Source organism: Protopterus annectens, chromosome 2.part1 (genome assembly GCF_019279795.1).
Source record: "Protopterus annectens isolate FY-2018-M chromosome 2.part1, PAN1.0, whole genome shotgun sequence".
NCBI classification, from domain to species: Eukaryota; Metazoa; Chordata; order Ceratodontiformes; family Protopteridae; genus Protopterus; species Protopterus annectens.
The window spans coordinates 558,925,641-558,945,752 of record NC_056729.1 but is presented as its reverse complement, the minus strand read 5'-3'; the positions used below and the strand labels follow the sequence as shown (position 1 = coordinate 558,945,752).

General features: G+C 38.0%; 1 protein-coding gene across 1 annotated transcript in view; it reads left to right on the top strand.

The window, feature by feature from the left end:
- Positions 1-20,112, top strand: part of POLR1A (RNA polymerase I subunit A) — a 2,269,619-nt gene that overhangs the window by 1,400,678 nt on the left and 848,829 nt on the right. Inside the window, exon 23 of the mRNA XM_044062330.1 lies at positions 3,636-3,857. Within this exon, the coding sequence (XP_043918265.1) occupies positions 3,636-3,857 (222 nt within the window). The remainder of the gene's footprint in view (positions 1-3,635; positions 3,858-20,112) is intronic.

Sequence of the window (20,112 nt, the reverse complement as noted above, 5' to 3'; positions counted from 1 at the left end):
CACTCTGTAGATGTGCACAGACAGCTCAGATTCTATCTAGACAGGACTAAATCCTTCAGAAAGTCTGATCAATTGCTGGTTAGCTTTGCTACTGGAGCAGAAGGCAAAGCCATCTACAAACATACCATTTCAAAATGGATAGCACACTCCATCCATTTCTGCTACAATCAACACAGAAAGCCTCCCCCAAAGGGGGTCAGAACTCATTCCACCAGGGCAGCCTCCACCTCTGCAGCTTTCCTCAGAGGAGTCCCCACCAGGGACATCCTGGAGGCTGCCACCTGGACATCTGTTTACACTTTTACCAACATTACCACCTGCCTCTCTTCTCCAAATCCATGGCAGGGTTTGCCTCTGCAGTCTTGCAGGGCATCCTAGCCAGCCATAGTTTCCTTGACTGCCTCCACCCATTTCCTCAGCTTTGGGAATCAACCCATGTGATGACTGCAACAGTGAAACACAAAGAACATAGTACAGTTGTGTACACTTACTATAAATGTAGATGTTTGAGTGTATTCTAGTATCCTAGTTTCCCTCCCTTTATCCCCCTTTTTGTTTTTTCTTCTCTTTCCTTACAAGAGACATATTGTTTTTTTTTATTTCTACTGGTGCGGTTCTTCCACCAGGACCTGGCATCAGCTTGGGGGCTCCTGACAGCTTAGGGCAAGAAAAACTGATGTAATGGCGTCGGCTGCCTTACTTTATACTACTGATGATCTGACGTCAGTCCTGAAGCGACAGCAGCCAATGCAAAAATACTAAGCCTCTGGTATTCTGGCCGGCCGAGGGCTACCCTGGCAGAGATAATCCAAATGTGATGACTGCATCAGTGAATACACTCGAACATCTGCATTTATGGTTAAGTGTACACAACTGTACTTTTTTGGGACAGCTGAGAAGAGCATAATGTGGGGTTGTAGCAGTAATACACACACACACACACACACACACACACACACACACACACACACACACACACACACATATATGTGTGTGTGTGTGTGTGTGTATGTATATGAACAGCAGAGGCGCCAATAAAGGATACCCCAACAAAGTATATACAATTGTCATTTAATAACAAATGTAACACAAATTTACCCCTTGCATTTCCTGTCCTGGAAACTTCATCAGAATCAAAGTCATTAATAGCATATTTAAGTACTTGTTACCACACAATCATTGGTCCAAAATCCAGCATTTAGCTAATCACCATGTAGCCTCCAAAACAATACATTGATATAATTACTTTAAAACCACACTGCACAAATATGTAATACAAACATTCTTAATAAATTAAAATTTATTTGAATAGTAAATATTGCATTATTAAAGTATAACCCCCTAATACTTGGATGCCCTCAACTTTAAAGCGAGAGCTAGGGAATAATGATCATTTAGTCTGGTATATACGCAGGCATCCAAACACATTTGCCATACAAGTTCCCAGAATTCCAATCTGGTCTCCCAGTCACCACCCCTTTCCTGGGGTCTAACTATCTCCAAAACCCAATACCTAAAATTTACATTTTTACACTTGACAGAATCTCTAAACATAGTGTTGGTCTCTTTTTTCTGTTGAATTCATACATATGCTCATAAATTCTTTGTTTCAAAGTATGTTCAGTCTTCCCTACGTAAAATGCAAAACAAAATATACAATAAGCTTGGTAAATGACACCTTTAGAAAAACAATTGAAATATCCTTTAGCACAAAATTTTATTTTTTGATTAATGAGCACTTCAGATACAGATGTTAGTAGTGATATTCATCGGGAGGGAGGGCGAATTTGGAACCTGGAGAAGTGGGTGCCACGATACCTTATTTGGTGGTTAAATATAATCAGGACTTGCAATGTTCAGAATATTATTACAACATATTGGAAACTTTTTGCTAGTTTGCCAAACAAGTTAAATGTATTCACCAGGCCACTAAAGTTCAGTTTCAAAAGAAATCTTAATTTGAAGAATATTTTTGAAATTGGGTCATCAAGCCCCTACTTTTCCCTCCAGGATAGGACCGGAAAAGGGACTTTTACATGTGGGATGTGCCCCCAATGCCCATTTATAGCTAATATTACAGAAATTAGTTTACCTAATCCAAAAATTAAATTTTGTGCAACAGGATATTTAAGTTGTTAAAGATCCTACATCCAGCTCTTTTATCTCCTTTACAATATTATGTACTTAAGTTGTATTTGATTTAGATTTAGATTTATGTTTTCTACTAATTGCTTATTTGGCATCTAAACTCAATATGTCTTGGCAACTCAGATTATGTATTCCAGCTCAAAAGAATCCTCTCCTAAGATCATGCTTCCCCAACATTTCTGACAGAGTACCCTGATAGCAATTATTTAAATTTGCCAAATCTTTACATTCCCAAAAATGTTTACAGCTACCTCTCACTTTTCCATCACACCTCTAGCATTTGCTGAGGAAAAATTCTATGAAAATGCATACACAAAAACTTCAAAGCAAAAATCCTAAACCTTCTGGATTATGTTGTATACTTGAGAACCATACAGATGTCCTCCCATTGTTTCTTTGTAAATTGCCTTTCTAGTCTCTCTTCCTAGTCTAAAATCTTCTCTGATTGATTTTTGTGCTTCCAATACTTAGTCGTACGGAATGCTATTTTATGTAGAAATAGGTCTCTTTTCAAATGGAAGTTCTACAGGACATTTTAGCCCTGATCAAAAGGATAGCAAGGATCCTTGTAAATTTCTTGATAAAAATGGTCCTTAACTGCCTGTTGGTTTGTCTTGGTTATATATGTATTTGTTGCTAAAATCCATTGTAAAGTAAGATGTAACAGATGTTTAGGGTACTTATAATTTATCTTTGAGACAGGACATTGAAACACTTGTTTATTTCCTTTTCTCCTTGCCCACGTTTATGCTCTAATTTTATGCTTTTATGAATTTGAACAATTCAGCGAAGTGTTGGATGGTTTGTAAGGGATGCCATTTTTGAATACTCAGAGAGGTAAAGTACGGTTAAGGGATATTTGTCAGGATGCAACAGTACAAAACTGGAAGGACAGAAGACTAATGATATAGTGGTATGTCTTTAGGGCCATGCTAGTGTGATTATAAATTGGGATGCTGCATTTCATTTGGTTGCAGATGTAAGATTGACAGTCAGGAGCGTGCTGCATCAGTAAATGGCAAGACTGTACTGTCTTGGGGATGGGAAATGTACTTTTCCCTGATGTTATGCAATTCTCTGAGTTAGTGTATATAATGAAGTGATGGGTGAAGGTAAAAGTCTGGCACATGGGGTTGCTTTCCAGATTACCCATCCTGAAAAAAGTATATTAGGTTTTAACAGGTCACGTCTTCCCAACTACTGACTTTGTCTGTGAGCATATGAACTATGACCTTCCAGTTTGAGGTCCAGAGCCAAACCCATACTTTTGTTATTAGTTTGTGCTACATGTTCCATTCTGTGATTTACTTTTATAGTGGCTCTATCATTGTTTCCATGCCCCATAGTCATGGTGTTCTTGGTTGGATACATTGTTGAGCTTTCATGTGAGAATCAGAAGTGAGGCTAATAGCTTGTATATGCAGCTTTAAAGCCATGCTTAAGAACAATAAATCCTGAATTTGTCATGTATGTTTATCTGTTTTTAGGTGCTTAGAAAGTCTATGCATTTGGATGAAGTCCTATCGAGAATGGATCCTGAGGTTGCCAAGAAGTATTTTAAAGCCATTAAGAAATGGAAGTCCAAGCATGTAACCCCTTTATGTCGCGAAGGTCCATTTCTGCTGTATTCACAGAAAAAAATATCTGCAGTCAAGGAACAGACTTTGACAGAAGACATAAAAAATGGGCGTGATTCAGCAACGCAGCAGGTAACTGGTGCAAAACATGCCTTTACTTTGGACGTTTAGTTGAAAGCAAAAGGGTGTATTTTCGAACTGTAATGAAAAATGACATGTCTCCTTTAGCTTCAAGTTGTGAGTCAGGCAGAATGCATTTAGAATGCTAAATTTCTGCATTGTTTTCAGCAGTAATTTATTTCCATTTGTCTGCCGGGAAGGTATGAACAGACAAACAAGCCTCTTTTCAGAGGAGGCCCAGGGAGAAATGCTCCATGAGGAATAATAACAGTAGTACATGTACAAACATGCAGGATACTTGTGTAACATTTAGCAGCATTACATACAAAGCTCCAGAAGAACCATTTACAGTAGTACTTGTATAACACAAAGAATGTTCAGGTAAAGCTAATAGCTTTACATACAAAGTGGGGATGAATAAAGCAGATAATTGTGAAATAATTATATTTTACAGCAACATAATCAGCATTGGGTGCAGTTAAGTAGTAGTTCATTAGGTCAGATTAATTATGTACATTTTGTCATACAGAGAGTAGAAGACAGAAAAATAAGACAGAAGCTAAAGTCACTGACATGTACATCTGCATAGAGGTAGTTTAGAAATACTTTAGCCTGGAAAATAGCAGGGCATAGCCAAAAGTCAAGCATGAGCAGTTTTAATTTATGTTTGAAGATACTTACATTGTTAAGGAGTCTGATTGGAGGGGGAATTGAGCTCCAGGATTTTGTTTTTTTTTTTTAAATCTTTATTGAATTATCACTTAAGATGCAGGTAAGCATACATTTATATCATAGAAAATAAACCATCTTCACAGTTACAAACATTGTACATCACATTAATTCTTTTACACATTTATCATCAATCCAGCATTACCTAAATAGTAAATTCCTGCCTTCCCTTAAACCTCACTCCTCCTCCAAAACATTCTGCATACATTGTTCTCACAATTTCCATTTTTAATGTAATTTGTTCCTGTTCTCTTCTAAAGATCCCACTTCCAGTTCTTTTATCTCTGTTACAATATTCACTTCTTCAAACATGGTTTATTTAGACACTGATTTCCATTTTGTAATAATTGGGTTTTTTTTGGCAGTCACCAGAATTAAACTTAACAAGGCCTTTCTATGTCTAGGCAATTTGGATCATGTATCCCAGCTCAAAAAATAATTTCCTTAGTTACACCCTTTTGCTCACCCAATATTTCTGACAGAGTACTCTGTAGGGATGGGATTTTTTTTTAAGTCTACCAAATCATTACAGTCCCACAGCATATGTTCCAAGTTACGGCTTTCTTCTTCATCACGCTTTCTGCTTGAGTTATGTGTATGAGCCTTAACTCTGTGGTGCTAAAATATCCCATCAAGTTGGGCAATCCAAATCTGCCTCCTTCTATTGGAAGGATTAGCTTGTCCCACATGACTCTTGCTGTCTTCCCCTCCCAGATATAATCCTTCAGCTCTTTAGTAATTGCTATGCACAATTACTCCTCTAGTTGATAAAAATGTACCTGACCTGTGTACAAGACTAAAGGGACTGAAAACATTTTAACCACTTTTATCTTGCTATCCATATCCATATGTTTAGTCTCTTTCCACATATCCTTAGCTGCTACACCTGCATCATTTTATTCCATAACAGTGTTTCTAAATATAATTCAAATAAACAGGAAAGATGACACCCCTGCCTTGTTACTCTGCTCAAGCAGAATTATCAGAGAGGACCTCGTCCACCTTTATTTTCATCTCTGATCTCTAATATATCCTCCAAATCAACTTTATACTTTTATCAGGGAATGCAAATGCTTCCATTGTCCTGCTCATAAAGTCCCAGTGTACTTTGTCAAATGCTTTCTTTTTTTTTTCGATAATCATTTTTATTGTTTTTCAAAACCATAATACAATTCACACACTATTTACATTATGTACAAAATTGCTTCCAGTAGTTAGCACCACATCAAGTATCAACATCATGCATTAACATTTGATACGGCACTAATCAGGGAAAAAGAAAAGAAAAAACAAAAGAGACAAATAGTAACAAACCAAAGCCAACAATCTGAATTATTTCTCCGTTCTCTATCTAATCTAAGATTGAGTTTGTTCTCTTCCTATATATCCTGCAAGTAAGTGAATAGGAACCTCTAGGCCAACATAATGCTAAAGATTTGCTCCCATATTTTTATGCTGTTTATACTTTTCTTGTTGTTACTAATTAATAACTTATGCGCTAAAATATGTCTTATCGCTAACAACCTGAAATTTTCCCACAATGTCTGGGCTGGGTTCAACCAGTTTGTGGCTATGTATAATTTCATTAATAAGCTGATATTCATAATTACAATCCTCCTTGATTTATCTAAATTCTCCGGGAGGATATGGAGAATCAAAAATTCCCAAGAGAGTGTTGAGCTTTGGTAACCCATTTTTTGTAATTGCAATTTTAATGAGTTCCACAATCTATAAATGCACTTGCAACTCCAGAACATGTGTAGCAGGTCCGCTGTCTGATCTGAACACTGTGGACATTTGGGTGAGTTCTTCGAATCAAATTTATGAAGAGTGAGACGAGTATAATACGCATTATTAAATATCATCAGTTGAGTAAAGACCAGTTTTTGAAGGGATACGGACTTCAATGTTAAGTTAAACGCCTCTAATATCTTACTATCATCTAGCGATACCAATTTCTCTTTCCAGTATTTCGATAAAAGAATGTAATTATTGTATTTCCTTTCTTTTATCACTTTATACGCTGAGGTTGTATATTTTCTGTCTTGTAGCAAGGCTTCCCACAGATTGCGATAAACAACTAAGTCCTCTGCTTTGATTTCAGAGCTATTAAAATAATTTATGGCCAAATCTTTTAGCTGCCTCATAATAATTAAATAAGAAGTAGAAAGATTCATCTCTTTTAAGATATCATGTACTGCTACTCCTAAGAAGGGGTATAAATCCAGCACAGTTAAATCCTTAATAAGGGGGAATTTCTTTAAATCTATCAATTGATTACCAATAGTCATGTTTGGATTCCCATGAAACGGTTGAAAAGCCATCATATAGTTTAGTAATTTTAAAGAGGCAAACAGAGTTTGAATTGCCATTACATACGTCTTAATGTGCTCCATTAAATCATATTTGCTCAGTGTTTGAATATTTAAAAATGGTACCGCTTTAATGTTAATTCCCATTCCTCTTATGTATTTACAAGTTAGAAGTACCCATTTGGGAATCCATTTTGTACTATTACTGTCCAAGTAAGAAACCCTTAAAATCCTATTAGCCTGAATCACTAAATAGTACATTTCAAAATCTGGTAGATCCAACCCCCCCCCCCCTATTTTTTGGAGCCATCAATTTCTCATATGATATTCTCGTTTTCCTGGGTTCCCAAAGAAATCTCCCCAATTCTATCTGAAACTGTTTAAAAAATGTTTTCGTGATTTTGAGTTGTGCAGCTCTAAAATATATAGCATTCTGGGAAGAACATTCATTTTATAATCGCTGCTCTTGCCATCATCGGTAACTTCAATTTGCTCCATCTTTTTAAATCCAATGTTATTTGGTCTCCAGTTGTCTTAATATTATTCATAAAGAAATCTCTGTTTTCAGTTGAGAATGCAATCCCCAGATATTTTATCCTTTCTTCCGTCATTACTTGTCCTATCAATGGTAGCAATGAAAAGGTGTGGGTGTCTTTAAAGGGAATATTTTAGTTTTTGAAATTTAGTTTATAATTAGAAATTCTCTCAAAGTTTTGTATTGCTGTTAATATTTTTCAGTATCAGAAACCGTGTAGTACAGTATATGCTTAAGTCATCTGCAAAGGCAGCCATCCTAACCTTTATCCCAAAAAGTACTGGAGAGTTGTAAAAGACATTTTGTTTAATGTGTAGGAATAAGGGCTCCAAATATAGATTAAATAGAATGGGAGATAATGGGCATCCCTGACGAGTACCATTTTTGATTTGTATCCTTTTAGAGCATTCGTGATTTATAGATAAATTAGTATATGCGTTATTGTATAATTTCTTTAATGTTAAAATAAACTCCTGAGGTATATTAAAATATGATAATATATCAAATAAATATACCAGATTAACTCTGTCGAATGCTTTCTGAGCGTCAATTATTAGTGCATATATGTTCATATTTTTATACTTCGCATAAGAAATTAGTGTATGAAGGGTTAATGTATTGTCCGTGGTCTGTCTCCCATCTATAAATCCCGCCTGTTCCTCTGATATTATTAAATTTATTACTTTTTTCAGTCTACTAGCCAGAATGGATGTCATGATTTTCATGTCAATATTCAGTAGTGATATGGGCCTATAATTATCTGAATTTTTGGAATCGCTATTCTCCTTCAATATCAGGATTGTCCTTGAGGCATTAAAGTGAGGATCATTACTTCCATTCAGAATGATATAATTAAAAGTCTGTGAAAGTACACTGCTTAGAATCTCACTAAAAGATTTGTAAAATTCAGAGGTCATACCATCTGGCCCTGGGGCTTTATGGGGCTTCAACTTCTTGATTGCCTCTAAAACCTCCTCAGCTGTAATTGGTTTAATTAATTCTCCATGAGAGTCCTTGTCAATATTAGGGAAAATGATTTTCTGTAGAAAATCTTTCCTATCTTTATCTTGCCAGTGTGCTTGCTGCTCCCCATAAATCTGATTAAAAATTAATTCAAAAGTCTTCATGATATCTGCCTTGTCAGTATATATAGTATTGTTATGATTTATTTCAGTAATTAATCGTGCTGATTTCGTCTGATTAATAATTCGGGCTAAAGCTTTCGAGGGAGTTTGAATATGATTTGCATATTTTACTAAACTTCTTTGTTCATAAAGTGTAAATTTTCTATTATGCAGTAGAAACAGCTCTTTCTGACATCTTAATAATTCAGTTTCTGTCTGTTCATTGTAGTTCCTCATCAACTCCTGGTCCAATAATTGTATTTTGGTTTCCAAATCCAGTTGTTCCTTATTTTGTAATTTTTTATAATATGTAGCTTTCTGTATAAATAATCCTCTTAACATCGTTTTGGTTGTAGCCCATTCTTTATCTATTGGGTGTCTATTTCGGGGAATATTGTATAATAACTGTTTAAGTGTCTCCTTAACTTCTTGTAATATATCCTCTTTGGTCAATAAGTATGGGTTTAAGGACCAATTATATCCACTATGGCTTCTGGTGTTCATATTATTGGTATTCAGAGTTAAAGTTATCTTAGAATGGTCTGAGAGCTGCCTAGCTTGATTAGAAACCCTGGGGTCGAGTGAAATCAATACTTCTGAAATTAAAAAAAAGTCAATTCTCGACCACATTTTATGGCAGCTAGAGTAAAAAGTAAAGTTCTCTGCCTTTGCTTGTAGGTGTATATGTTTAAAGCGGTCATACAGTTTGAAATCAGTTCTCAGCTCTTTCAACGCTACCATTGCCTGCTTATTAAAAACCGCAGAAGCCCCCAAAGTTTAGGATCTTGGTATGAGTTCCAGTCACCTCCCATCACTATATAGCAGTTATTATATGACTGTAAAATGGAATAAATTGACGTTATAAAATGATGTTGGTTCACATTAGGGGCACATACACACATAAGCACTATAGGTTTATTATAACAGTTAGATTTCAGAACCACCAAACACCATCTACCTTCTTTATCTATTTTAACATCCAGAATTTCTCCTTGAAAGTGATGTACTTTGTCAAATGCTTTCACTGGATCAAGACCCACCAACAACGGGGGTATTTTCTTACATTTTACTTCTCTCTGGATCATCAATGTTCTGTTTTCAAATGTTTGTCTGCCCTCCACAAAACCAAATTGATTCATATCTATCAATTGTGACAGCACTTTTGCCATTCATTTAGCCATTATAGACATAAACACTTTATAATCGTGGTTTAGTAATGAAATGGGCCTTTATGAAGCTGGATCTGATGGATCTTTACACTGTTTAGGTATTACAGCTACCACCACTTTTTTCCAGGATTAAAATCCATATCATCCTCCCTCCCTACCACCTATCAACCCCCTCTTGCCCACAAGAGCAAAAAAAACTCTCACCTGCTTCCCCACTTATATGCAATTAACAATCGTAACTCTATTTGTGTATTTAGCAAAATTTGTGTACTACTATTTTTGCATTCTTCTATTGTGTATTGTGTAAATAGCAGAATTTTTTGTATTATTGTACTGTATACTGGAGCTTTTCTCCCCGGGCCTCCTCTGAAAAAGGGCGCTGTCCCAGTCAGACTATCCTGGTCAACAAATGTCAAATAAAATAAAATAAAATACTGTTATACAAAACCCTTCCATATCTTTATCAGTTTTCCCTCCTAGCTTCTGAACTTCCACAAGAATACCATCTATTCCTGGGGACTTTCCTGTATATTAGTTATACATCACCATTTTTTTCTCATCTCCTCCTATACTAACTGTTGATAATTGACCTTGGCACATTTAATTCTCCTATAAACATTTCCATTTGTACCTTTTCTCTTATTTCTCTGTTTTATACGGACTTTTATTGAATTTCTGAAATGTTTCTAATACTTCTACAGGTTCCTTATTATCTTCCTTGTCATAGGCTCCCTAAGCTTGTCGAAAGCCCTTTCTACTTTCTGTTGCTTGAGTCATTGTGCTAAATGTTTTTGTGCTCTAAAGTTATTATCAGAAAACAGTTGCTTAACAGCAGTCTTTCTAAACTCATGCATATATTATTAAAGTAATCCCTTATTTTTTTTTTTTACATTCTGCAGTTACTCCTCTTCTTGTTTTGTGGGATTTCCCCTATTTTGCAATACTTCAACATTTGTCAGTCCCGCTAAATAATTATTGTACTTATTAACCATATCTGCCTTTCTTTTATTTCCACCCTATTTTGAAACTCCACTTTAATTTTATCCCACATCCCTCATTAGCTATGTTTTCAGAAGAAATTTCTATATTCCATAATAGCTCCTGCATAGTTTCCACTACCCATTCCTTAAGTTCCTCTCTTTTCAACTGGTAAGTGGGAAAGCGCCAGTGTCTCATTTTTATTTCGTTACCCAGTGTTTTTATTGTAGTTATTATTGGCACATGATCTGAAGTAATTTTTGGTTGCGTATCAAGACCTTCAATTAAATGCACCTGTTCCTGCGAAATGTAAATTTTGTATAGCCTAGCCCACTTTTTGTATCTTGGGGAATAATGTGTAAATACATTACAAACTCGTAGTATTGAATTCACATCTTCCATGCCAAATATTTTCATAAATTTCTTTGCAAATCTACCCCCTTTGTAATATTTTCCCTTCTGGGCCCCTCAGACACATCATCAATGTTGAAAATCAAATTCCAGTCCCCATCTGTAAGGAATATTCCTTGCTGAACAATGATTATATCTCCCACAGTTTTCTTAAGCTCCATTATAGCAGTTGTAGGTGGAATATAAATGCATGCCATTGTAATCCTCCTCAATGAAGGTAGCCCTTTAGTTGTACTAATCTACCATTGTTATATTTTTTATCCTCTTCAATCACTATTGGAACTCCTCTTGCAATTAATATAAATACTCCTGTTTTCCTTTGTCCCAGGTATTCTACTGAATAAACATCCTGAAAAGCTTTCTTTATCAAATTCACATGTTTATTTCTTTCCAAATGTGTTTCCTGTAGCATAGCAATTTGCAGTGTACATTTTTATTATAGTTCTCTACTCTTTTTTTTTTTGTATTTATCTGTGAGACCATTGACATTTAAAAGCATTACAGAAACCATCATTGTCTTAAAAAATTATTATTCCCACCTTTTATATACAACAGTTTTTTTGTTAAATGTTTAGTTCCAGCTTTTGTGTTACATGCATGCACTGTTTGGCAGATTGATCTTTTTATGCAGTTGTTTCTTGTCATATCCATTTGAGCGTATGTCACATCTTACAAAACTTTTTTTTTTATTGAAAGCCCTTAAACAAAAAACAACACACCTCAATACCCCCTAAAACATATTAATTTAATAGTGACAGACAAAATTATGTACATCTTAAAATATTGAAGTTTTGCCCTCCTAATAGGAAATCATGTTCCAAACCGACAGCCACACTTATACACTTGAGTTCACCTTTAAGAAAGGTTTTCCATGTTAAGACACATGATGCAGCCTGTGCTTCTGCTGAGTGCTGTCTGGTTTTCTCATCTTTATAGCTGTATCAGGTGAGAAAACACGTGAATGCTTTCAGAGAACATTATCTTTCTTTTTATCAGATTGTCTACTAGAGACATGAGAACCAGTTAGAGAATTGGTAAGCATACATTTATTTACTAAATAAAAGCCTTATAATATTCAGTATTCTTTTTTCATTTAATTGCTTTCTCTTAAAACCTGTTACTAGGTCATGCTAAGGGCCTTAATCCAGTTATTTTCCCTATGCAAGAATGAGAAAAGGCACACTAATATTTCTATTGTCATGCTGTTTTAACCAGATTTTCTTTTGTACATTGCAGTGCCTACATTTCTTAAAACTGAAGGGAGAAAAATAACTGGGAAAAATATACTTTATAGCATGTAAAGAAAATCATGCACTATTAAAATAGGACCATTAAGAAAAAAAATGTTTTACTTAGTTAACTTTCTCCCTCCTCTTCCCCTCTCGTGAGTATTTTTCTGAACATTAATGACATGAAGTAGGGCATATGCTTTAGAGTTTTCTACAAGTTTAACAAAGTCCAAAACAGTCAGATATTTCCAGATTTGCTTATTCTGTCATGTTTCGCAAATATAATTATTACTTTATAATCCCACATTTATCAGTTTCCAAGTTGCTGGTTTTATTCTTGTTCATCACCATCTCCCAGATCCTCTCTCTGCTTCATTTCCAGTGTACTCTCGATTCTTCTAGTTGACTGTTGTGTTTTTTCCCTTCTCTTGAGCATTTTCCATTGAAACACTGGAAAACGTTTTACTGCCACAGTCTCCTGTATTCTTTATTACCAGAAGAACAAGAGGCAGAATCTCCTTCTGTTTAACAGACACTTTTTGTTGGACAAACTTTTGTATTTCCTCCTTAGCATGCACTTAATCAAAAAATGATTTTGCCCCTCCAGGGAAAAAATATTTTGAAGATAGCTGGATACAACAGCTTTAATCTCATGCCTGCTTCGTAACATTCCATGAATAATGTAATAAATGTACTCCTCTTCTGTCTGATGTACAGTGAGTAGTCATTGTCCACAAACATTCTGATGTCTCCCACTTCTAGTACTTTATTCTTCTGCCACAGTTTTGTCAGAATCAACTTTTTCTGCTGGTAAGTTTGCATCTTTACTATTAAAGGTTTAGGTTTGGGGCATGCACGCAATGTGCCCTTGCAGTTAACAATTCCGGTTGTGGAATACCAGTCCAGTTGTTTATTTGTGCTTTTATAAAGTTAATACAGTCTGTTCCTTCCAGCTTGTCTGGTACAGCAGAAAATCTTAGGTTTTCCTTATTTGCTCTGTACTCTGATTCTCTTATGTTTTGAAACATCTCTTCTTGTGCAGTCTCATATTCCGCCAGCCTTTTCTATATTTCGACCACTGAATTTTGTAGTTTTATCACCTCATCTGAATATCTGTTTAAAGTTTATTCCATTTTTTGAGCCATTTGCTGTTTAAGTTGATACACTCCATCAGTGTTTTGTTTATTTTCATTAGGTCTTTGTGCATTTGTCTTGTACTTTCCTCTAGGTTACTGGAAGTCATGTCTGAAGCTTGTAACTGCTTTTTGCTGAACAGCTGCAGTACTTTTCCATTCAGTGTTTTTTCTTCAACTTTTGTAGCTGATTTTCCCTCAAGTCCCCTGTATTTATTTTTTCTTGGCATCCAGACAGTGCACTTACTAGCTAGTTACTGAAATGTACCCTTGCAGTATAGGCCCTCTGGCTTTCTCTGCTAAGTTTCTGTTTTCACACTGGAGAGCTAGAATTACACTATTACTCATTGTGCAGCCATCTTGGAAGTACTCCGAGGATGAAATATTCTTAAGACAATGTGATAGGTTAAAGGTTATGTGCATTGAAAGGGGGTATTCTGGTGACTTAGTTAATAACATTATGAATAGGGTAATAAATGAAAGGAATATATGATGTACACCTATTTAGAAAGATATCTCAGGTATGCTACCAGTAACAAAAACTGTAGGGGAGTGGTTTGGTAAGGCTGTCATTTTGGCATACACTAGTCAAACTAAGCAGATTAAACAACTTATTATTAAATAATGGAACTTCATTAAAGACCATTTAGGTGGTGAAACTATGACATTTTTCTATTCTGAAGTTTGTATACAAAAGGAATATGAATATAAAAGAATACAGTTTAAAGACCGTACTGGGTTTATAAACCTTACAGTATGCACACATGTGGCACTTGCTTACAGTGCAGATATATCTACGACATTTTTAACATTACTGTGATAACATATCCTAGGAGCATTAGAAATAATTGTAAATGTAATTGTAAGACTTCAGGACTATTTTATATTGCTGTGTGTAGTTCTTGTGGTAGCTTTTATGTGGGCAAAACTGAGAGGCAACTTAAAACCAGGATTTATGAGCATTATTATGCAATTAAGAAAAAAACATCTGTGTAATGCATTATATGAACACACTATTAGTTGTATGAATTTTAAACAATTTTTGTTTTATGTTCTTGAAAAGGTTTTGAAGCCTATTCCGGATGGTTGTTGGGGTGCAACCATTGAAACCAAAGAGTTACATTGGCAGATTAAATTCAGTGTGATCTATCCCCAGGATTAAATAAGATACCATTGAATGGTTTACTGCAACTGAAGTCCTTGAATTTTTAAAACTTAATATTAGTAGGTGGTGTTAGTTTTTTATGTTGGTTGTTTTTAAACTATATATTGATTAATACACATATCTGATGTTGTCTTCTTCATTCCTCCTCATGATAGGGTCCTGGATCCAATCCTCAGATCCTACTCTGCCACATTCTCCAGATTGGATCCAACTCATGAGCTCCTCCCTCTTACCCATAATGCACTGCACACACATTAGCACCTCTGATCTCGTTAGCCGTTTCAGCATCCAGGAGCAGCTCTCTACACGGTCAAGCTTTGCTTGTTTTTTCTTGTAAATTCAGACTCGTGATAATCTAAATATTATTGGTTCTGTAAATGAACCTCCCTCTTCACAGTTATTCCTTAAAACTTTGTGTGTATGTGCATGTGAGCGTTTTTCTGTCTTCCTTTTCCTGTTTAAAAAGAATAAAGTTAAACTTCTTGCAGTTAAATCTGTTATAGTTTAAAGTTAGAGTTAAAGCTAAGTTAGAACTTAAGTTTTAAAGTGTAAGGTTAAATACCTTTTTCAGCTATTTCATTTTTCAGCATAAGTGTCTGTTGGTTTTGAAGGGCTTTGGGTTGTATTATGCCTGACAAACCCTCCCCCGGCTTTAAGCATTGCATTTCTTGGGAGCATAAAATCTCCAATCAGGATGCCCACAAGGAGTACGTGTATTGCTTAACTCATTCCCTCCAGTAGAGCTCTTTTGTGTGTGTACCTTTAATTCCCAGTGGGCGTGGCTTCAGCATTTAAAAAATGAAGTTATCACCTTACATTTTTAACGAATATCCATTGACAGAGGTCATATATCAGTACAATTGTGTTTACCATCATGTATGCTTCAAGATAAATTTTTCTGATACCTTGTATGTAACATGGTTTTGCAGTTATTAATGAAAATATGAACAGGCAATATTTGACGTCTAGAGGCGCAGTAGGAGGTAACTGCAGAAATGCCTGGAGACGTCACTTGGCTGTAATGAGTTAAGTGCAGATCATCTAAAAGCAGTGTGTGTGGCTTGTGCGTCCTTCAGTCCGTGGGCCCTAGCAGACAAGCGTAATAAGTTGATATTGAGGGTCTGCTTCCATCTTCTGCTCCTGAGGCTCAGACCCATTCCTTGGCTTCAACTTCTTCTGTGAAAGAAGCAAAAAAAAATCTCTCCCTGCTTCCCCATGAGATCCTCTGGAACTGAAGGCCAAGTTCATGAAAACTTTGGATCCAACCCTCTCTGATCCAAAGAAAAGTGTCTACCCCCTCAGGTCCACTAGCATCCTCAGATCCAGGGGAAATTATATCCTTGTTGCCTCCTCCATTGTCTGTTCTGGTGTCTGATCCATTGTCTTGGGATCCAAGAGCTTTGAGCAAGTCTCCTCACTCAGTCAAGTCCAAGCAGTCCCAACCTCCCTCATCGGTTTCTTCCAGGTCCTCTACAAGCTGGTCCAAGGTGGACATGCACAGGATGATTAGGAGATTCCTCAAAGCCCAGATCCAGATGGGGGTAGTCTCAGCATCCCCTATCGGATCTGTGAGCTTATCTGGGCCATACCTTAAGGACTCCTTCTCCAATCCGGCCTTCGGCTTCGGAGTTGCAGGTTTCGGGACTCCTGTGTGTGTCAGGTTCGGCGCAGGGGAAACTCCTTTCCTCGATGCTGATGATACTCTTGATCAGCCCTGTTCCTATTCCTTCAGAGCAGAGTGGATGTCAGAGCCAAGATGTTGGTGCTGGGTCTCTTCCCTTAGGCGCCTTGGCCCTTGACAGTTCAGGTCTGACCCCTTGTAGAGGCCACAGATCTGTTGCGAGTCCTAGCTGCTTACCTCTGGTCGTTTCAGCTTCAGTGGAGATGGAAAAGACCGCTCCCAGTCCATCGGCCTTTCAGGTAGTGGAGAAGGTTTTCTCCCAAGTTGGAGATCCATCACCACACGTCCTGCAATCCGCTGTATCTCCATCATGTCAGGGCGTTGAGCCCATTTATCCTGTCCTGAGTCAACCTGTCCGAAGCAGACTCCAAGATCTCCCTGCCCAGGAGGGATCTCCTTCTTCCGATACTTCCCTAGAGTACCCAACTGAGGAAGTACCCTGGAAGAAGATGTGCAAAAGGAGGCACATTGACTCCCTGATACCGAAACCACTGACTTTGATGAGGGGGAAGGATTTCCCATGATCCCCACCTGAGCCACCTGAGAAAATCTTCTTTGTAGACTTTCTGGAAATCTTGAAGCAGAAATATGGGTGGTCTGCCCAACCTCCTCCTCCTGAGGAGTCAGTGCTCTTAGACGCATGTAGGGCGGGCCCATCTGCATCCTGTGTGACCCCCAGAAGTCGACCTCATTGATGTGGTTTTTGACTGGGCATGGAAGAAACCAGACATCGCTGAGCCCATTCCCAAGTGTTCTTATAGGTTCCTGGTTCCACTAGCAGATAACATTTGTGTAAGGTCTTGTAGTTGATGCCATCGTGGTGGCGGCAGCCACTAAAAATGAACTGGCAGAAGTTACTGTCAATGTCCATCTGCCTAACAAAGAGTCTAGATGGTTGGACAGGATTAGGAAGTGCATTTACGTCTCTGCCATCTTTGCACCTAGTTCATTAAATTACCTAGTTCACTTTACTCAGCTGCAGAGAGGTCTGATCAAGGAGCTTTCATTTTCTGTCTCTGAGTCCATGCCTACGGAGGAATTTAAGAAAGTTTCTTCCAAGCTGATCCCTCTATTGTCCATCGCCAATTCCTCATTGAGGTTAATCATGAGCTGCCAGTTCAGGACTTTCCCTAAGGAGGCATGCCTGGATGGGGCTATGTGATTTTTGAGGAGCCCTTTCAGGTGCCCTTTGAGTATGCCCCCTATGATGGCTGTTCACTGTTTGGGCCATTGGTAAGAGATACTCTCACCTGCAGCGAAAAGGATGTGATGACCCTTTCTGCTGTAGGAATCAAATTTTCTATGCCTCAAAGATCCTTCTCCAGGAAACAACTCGGAAGCAAGAAAAAGTGGTTTTGTAAGTCCCAAGGGCCTTTCCAGGACTCGCACAGGGAACCCTCCTCCAGAGGCAGAGGAGGAAGGTTTGTGGTAGGTGCCACCCTAGAGACAGAGGGGGTCCGCAAAACCAGGGCTTCAGAGACAAGTCTTGTCAGCGCTCTTGAAGTGCTGTCCAACTGTCCATCTCTGGAGGCAGTTGGTTCGACTCACTTTGCACTCAGAAGCCTGGACCCAGTTGACTCAAAATTCTTGGGTGCTAAGCATAATATTCAGAGGCTACTACATTCCCTTTATCCTGTCCCCTCCAAACACCAACAAGAACCTCACTAATGTGTCGCCCAGTCAGAAGGAGCAAGCAGCACAGGAGATTCTGCAACTGCTGCAAAAAAGAGGCATCCAAGAGATCCCAACTGAACAAAGAGGATTCGGAACCTATCCCTGCTTCTTTCTGGTGCCGAAAAAGACAGGGGACCTAAGATCCATTCTGGATCTAAGCAAGTTAAGTAAAGAAGTTGAGGTTATGAAAGGTTACAGTTCAGTCCATTCTGCCATTGCACAAGGATGATTGGATGTGCTGGATAGATCTCGAGGATGGATACTATCACATCGAAATAGACAGGCACTCCAGGAGATACCTATGTTTTTGGCTGGGAGCCCGTCATTTTCAGTTCAGAGCACTGCCCTTTGGGCTCACCACAGTCCCCCAGGTGTTCACCAAATGCATGGTGTTCATAGCAGCTGACATGAGAATCAAAAGATTTGAGGTGCTGCCATACTTAGCTGATTGGCTCCTTACCACCCCCACGAGGCATCAGCTTATCCAAGCCAGAGATTACTTGATCAGACTTTCAGACTCCCTGGGCATCACTGTAAAATTAAACAAATCCATTCTGACTCCTGTGTAGAACCTGGAATTCATGCTGAGCATGAGAGATCAAGTAGCTTCCCTCCGCTTGCCCTGCATAATAACATTGAGGAATCAAGTCCGGGAATTGTTATCCCCCCCCCCCACACACACACACACACACGCCTGGTCTTACAAATCCTAGGACCCATGTCAGCAGCAATTCTGTTAGTCCCTCTAGGGAAGGTCTTCATGTGGATTCTTCAGTGGACATTGGCAGTGCAATGGTCCATTCTCTATCCACCTCTATCCAGTCCTATCAGCTTGACTCCAGTTTGCAAATGGCAGATCAGGTGGTGGATTCAGTCGGACAATCTCCTCCTAGGCAGACCATTCTCAACTCCCCCACCAATAGCCACAGTGACCACGGATGCCTCCCAGTTTGGGGGGGGGGGCATTACAATGGGAAGATGGTCCAAGGCACATGTTCCCCCATCAAGACCAGGTTACATATCATTGTCGTAGAGAAGAGAGCAGTTCTCTTAATGTTGCAAGCCTTTCAGGACAATACCCCCTTGGGGACTACTGCAGTTCATACCAACATGTCTATAGTCTGATACATCAACAAGCAAGGAGGAACCCATTCGTACCCCTTGTGTGGGAATGGGTGATCTCTTTGGACTACCTTCTGGTTGCAACGCACATTCCTGGGAAAGCCAACAACTTGGACAGATTCAGCAGATCAGTCCTGATTTTGCATGAGTGGTCCCTCAATCAGTCAGTGGTGAACATGATAGTCAGTTGCTGGGGTCAACCTTGCTGCGACCTTTTTGCCTCTCCTTCAACAAAAATGCAGCAAGTTCTTCCCTCTCTGATTCCCCCCTCCAGAGTAGTCCCCTAGGGATGCACTGGTCCATGACTGGTCCCCGGATCTCTTGTATGCTTATGCTTATCCCTTTGTTCCTTATACACAGCTATAGATCAAAATGAAAGAATAGAGTTCATGAGGCTATATTTAAACAAAGTGGAATGCAACGAAGATATTTTTGTACTTTGTCAGCTTATGGAATTGGTATTACACAATAATTTTTTTATGTTTGGAAAGGAAATTTACCAACAGTTGAGTGGGGTAGTGATGGGAGCACATGTTGCTCCCGTCTTTGCCAATCTGGTTATGTGTTGGTGGGAAGTCCCTTTTTTGGAGAAGATGGATTTATTTAAATATGTCAAATATTACAGACATTACATAGATGATTTGTTTTTGTATGGGCTGGTAACAATGAACAGCTTGGTGAGTTTTTCCAAAACATTAGTCAGACAGTGGCTTGGTTGCAATTCACTATAGGTGGCAGAGGTACAAAGGTTAAATGTTTGGATGTGGAAATTGAGATGGATGTTGTTAATAGAACATTTAGAAGTAATATTTTTAGAAAGAAAACTTTACTAATAATTATTTACATTATGATAGTTTTCATTCTAAGCACATGAAAGTCAATGTTTTTAAGGGACAAGCTATTAGACTGAGTAGAATGGTCAGTGACGACCATCAATTCAAGGTAGAGTTAGATGTCCTCAAACAGTTATTTATTAACAGAGGATATTCTAGTGATATTCTAGAA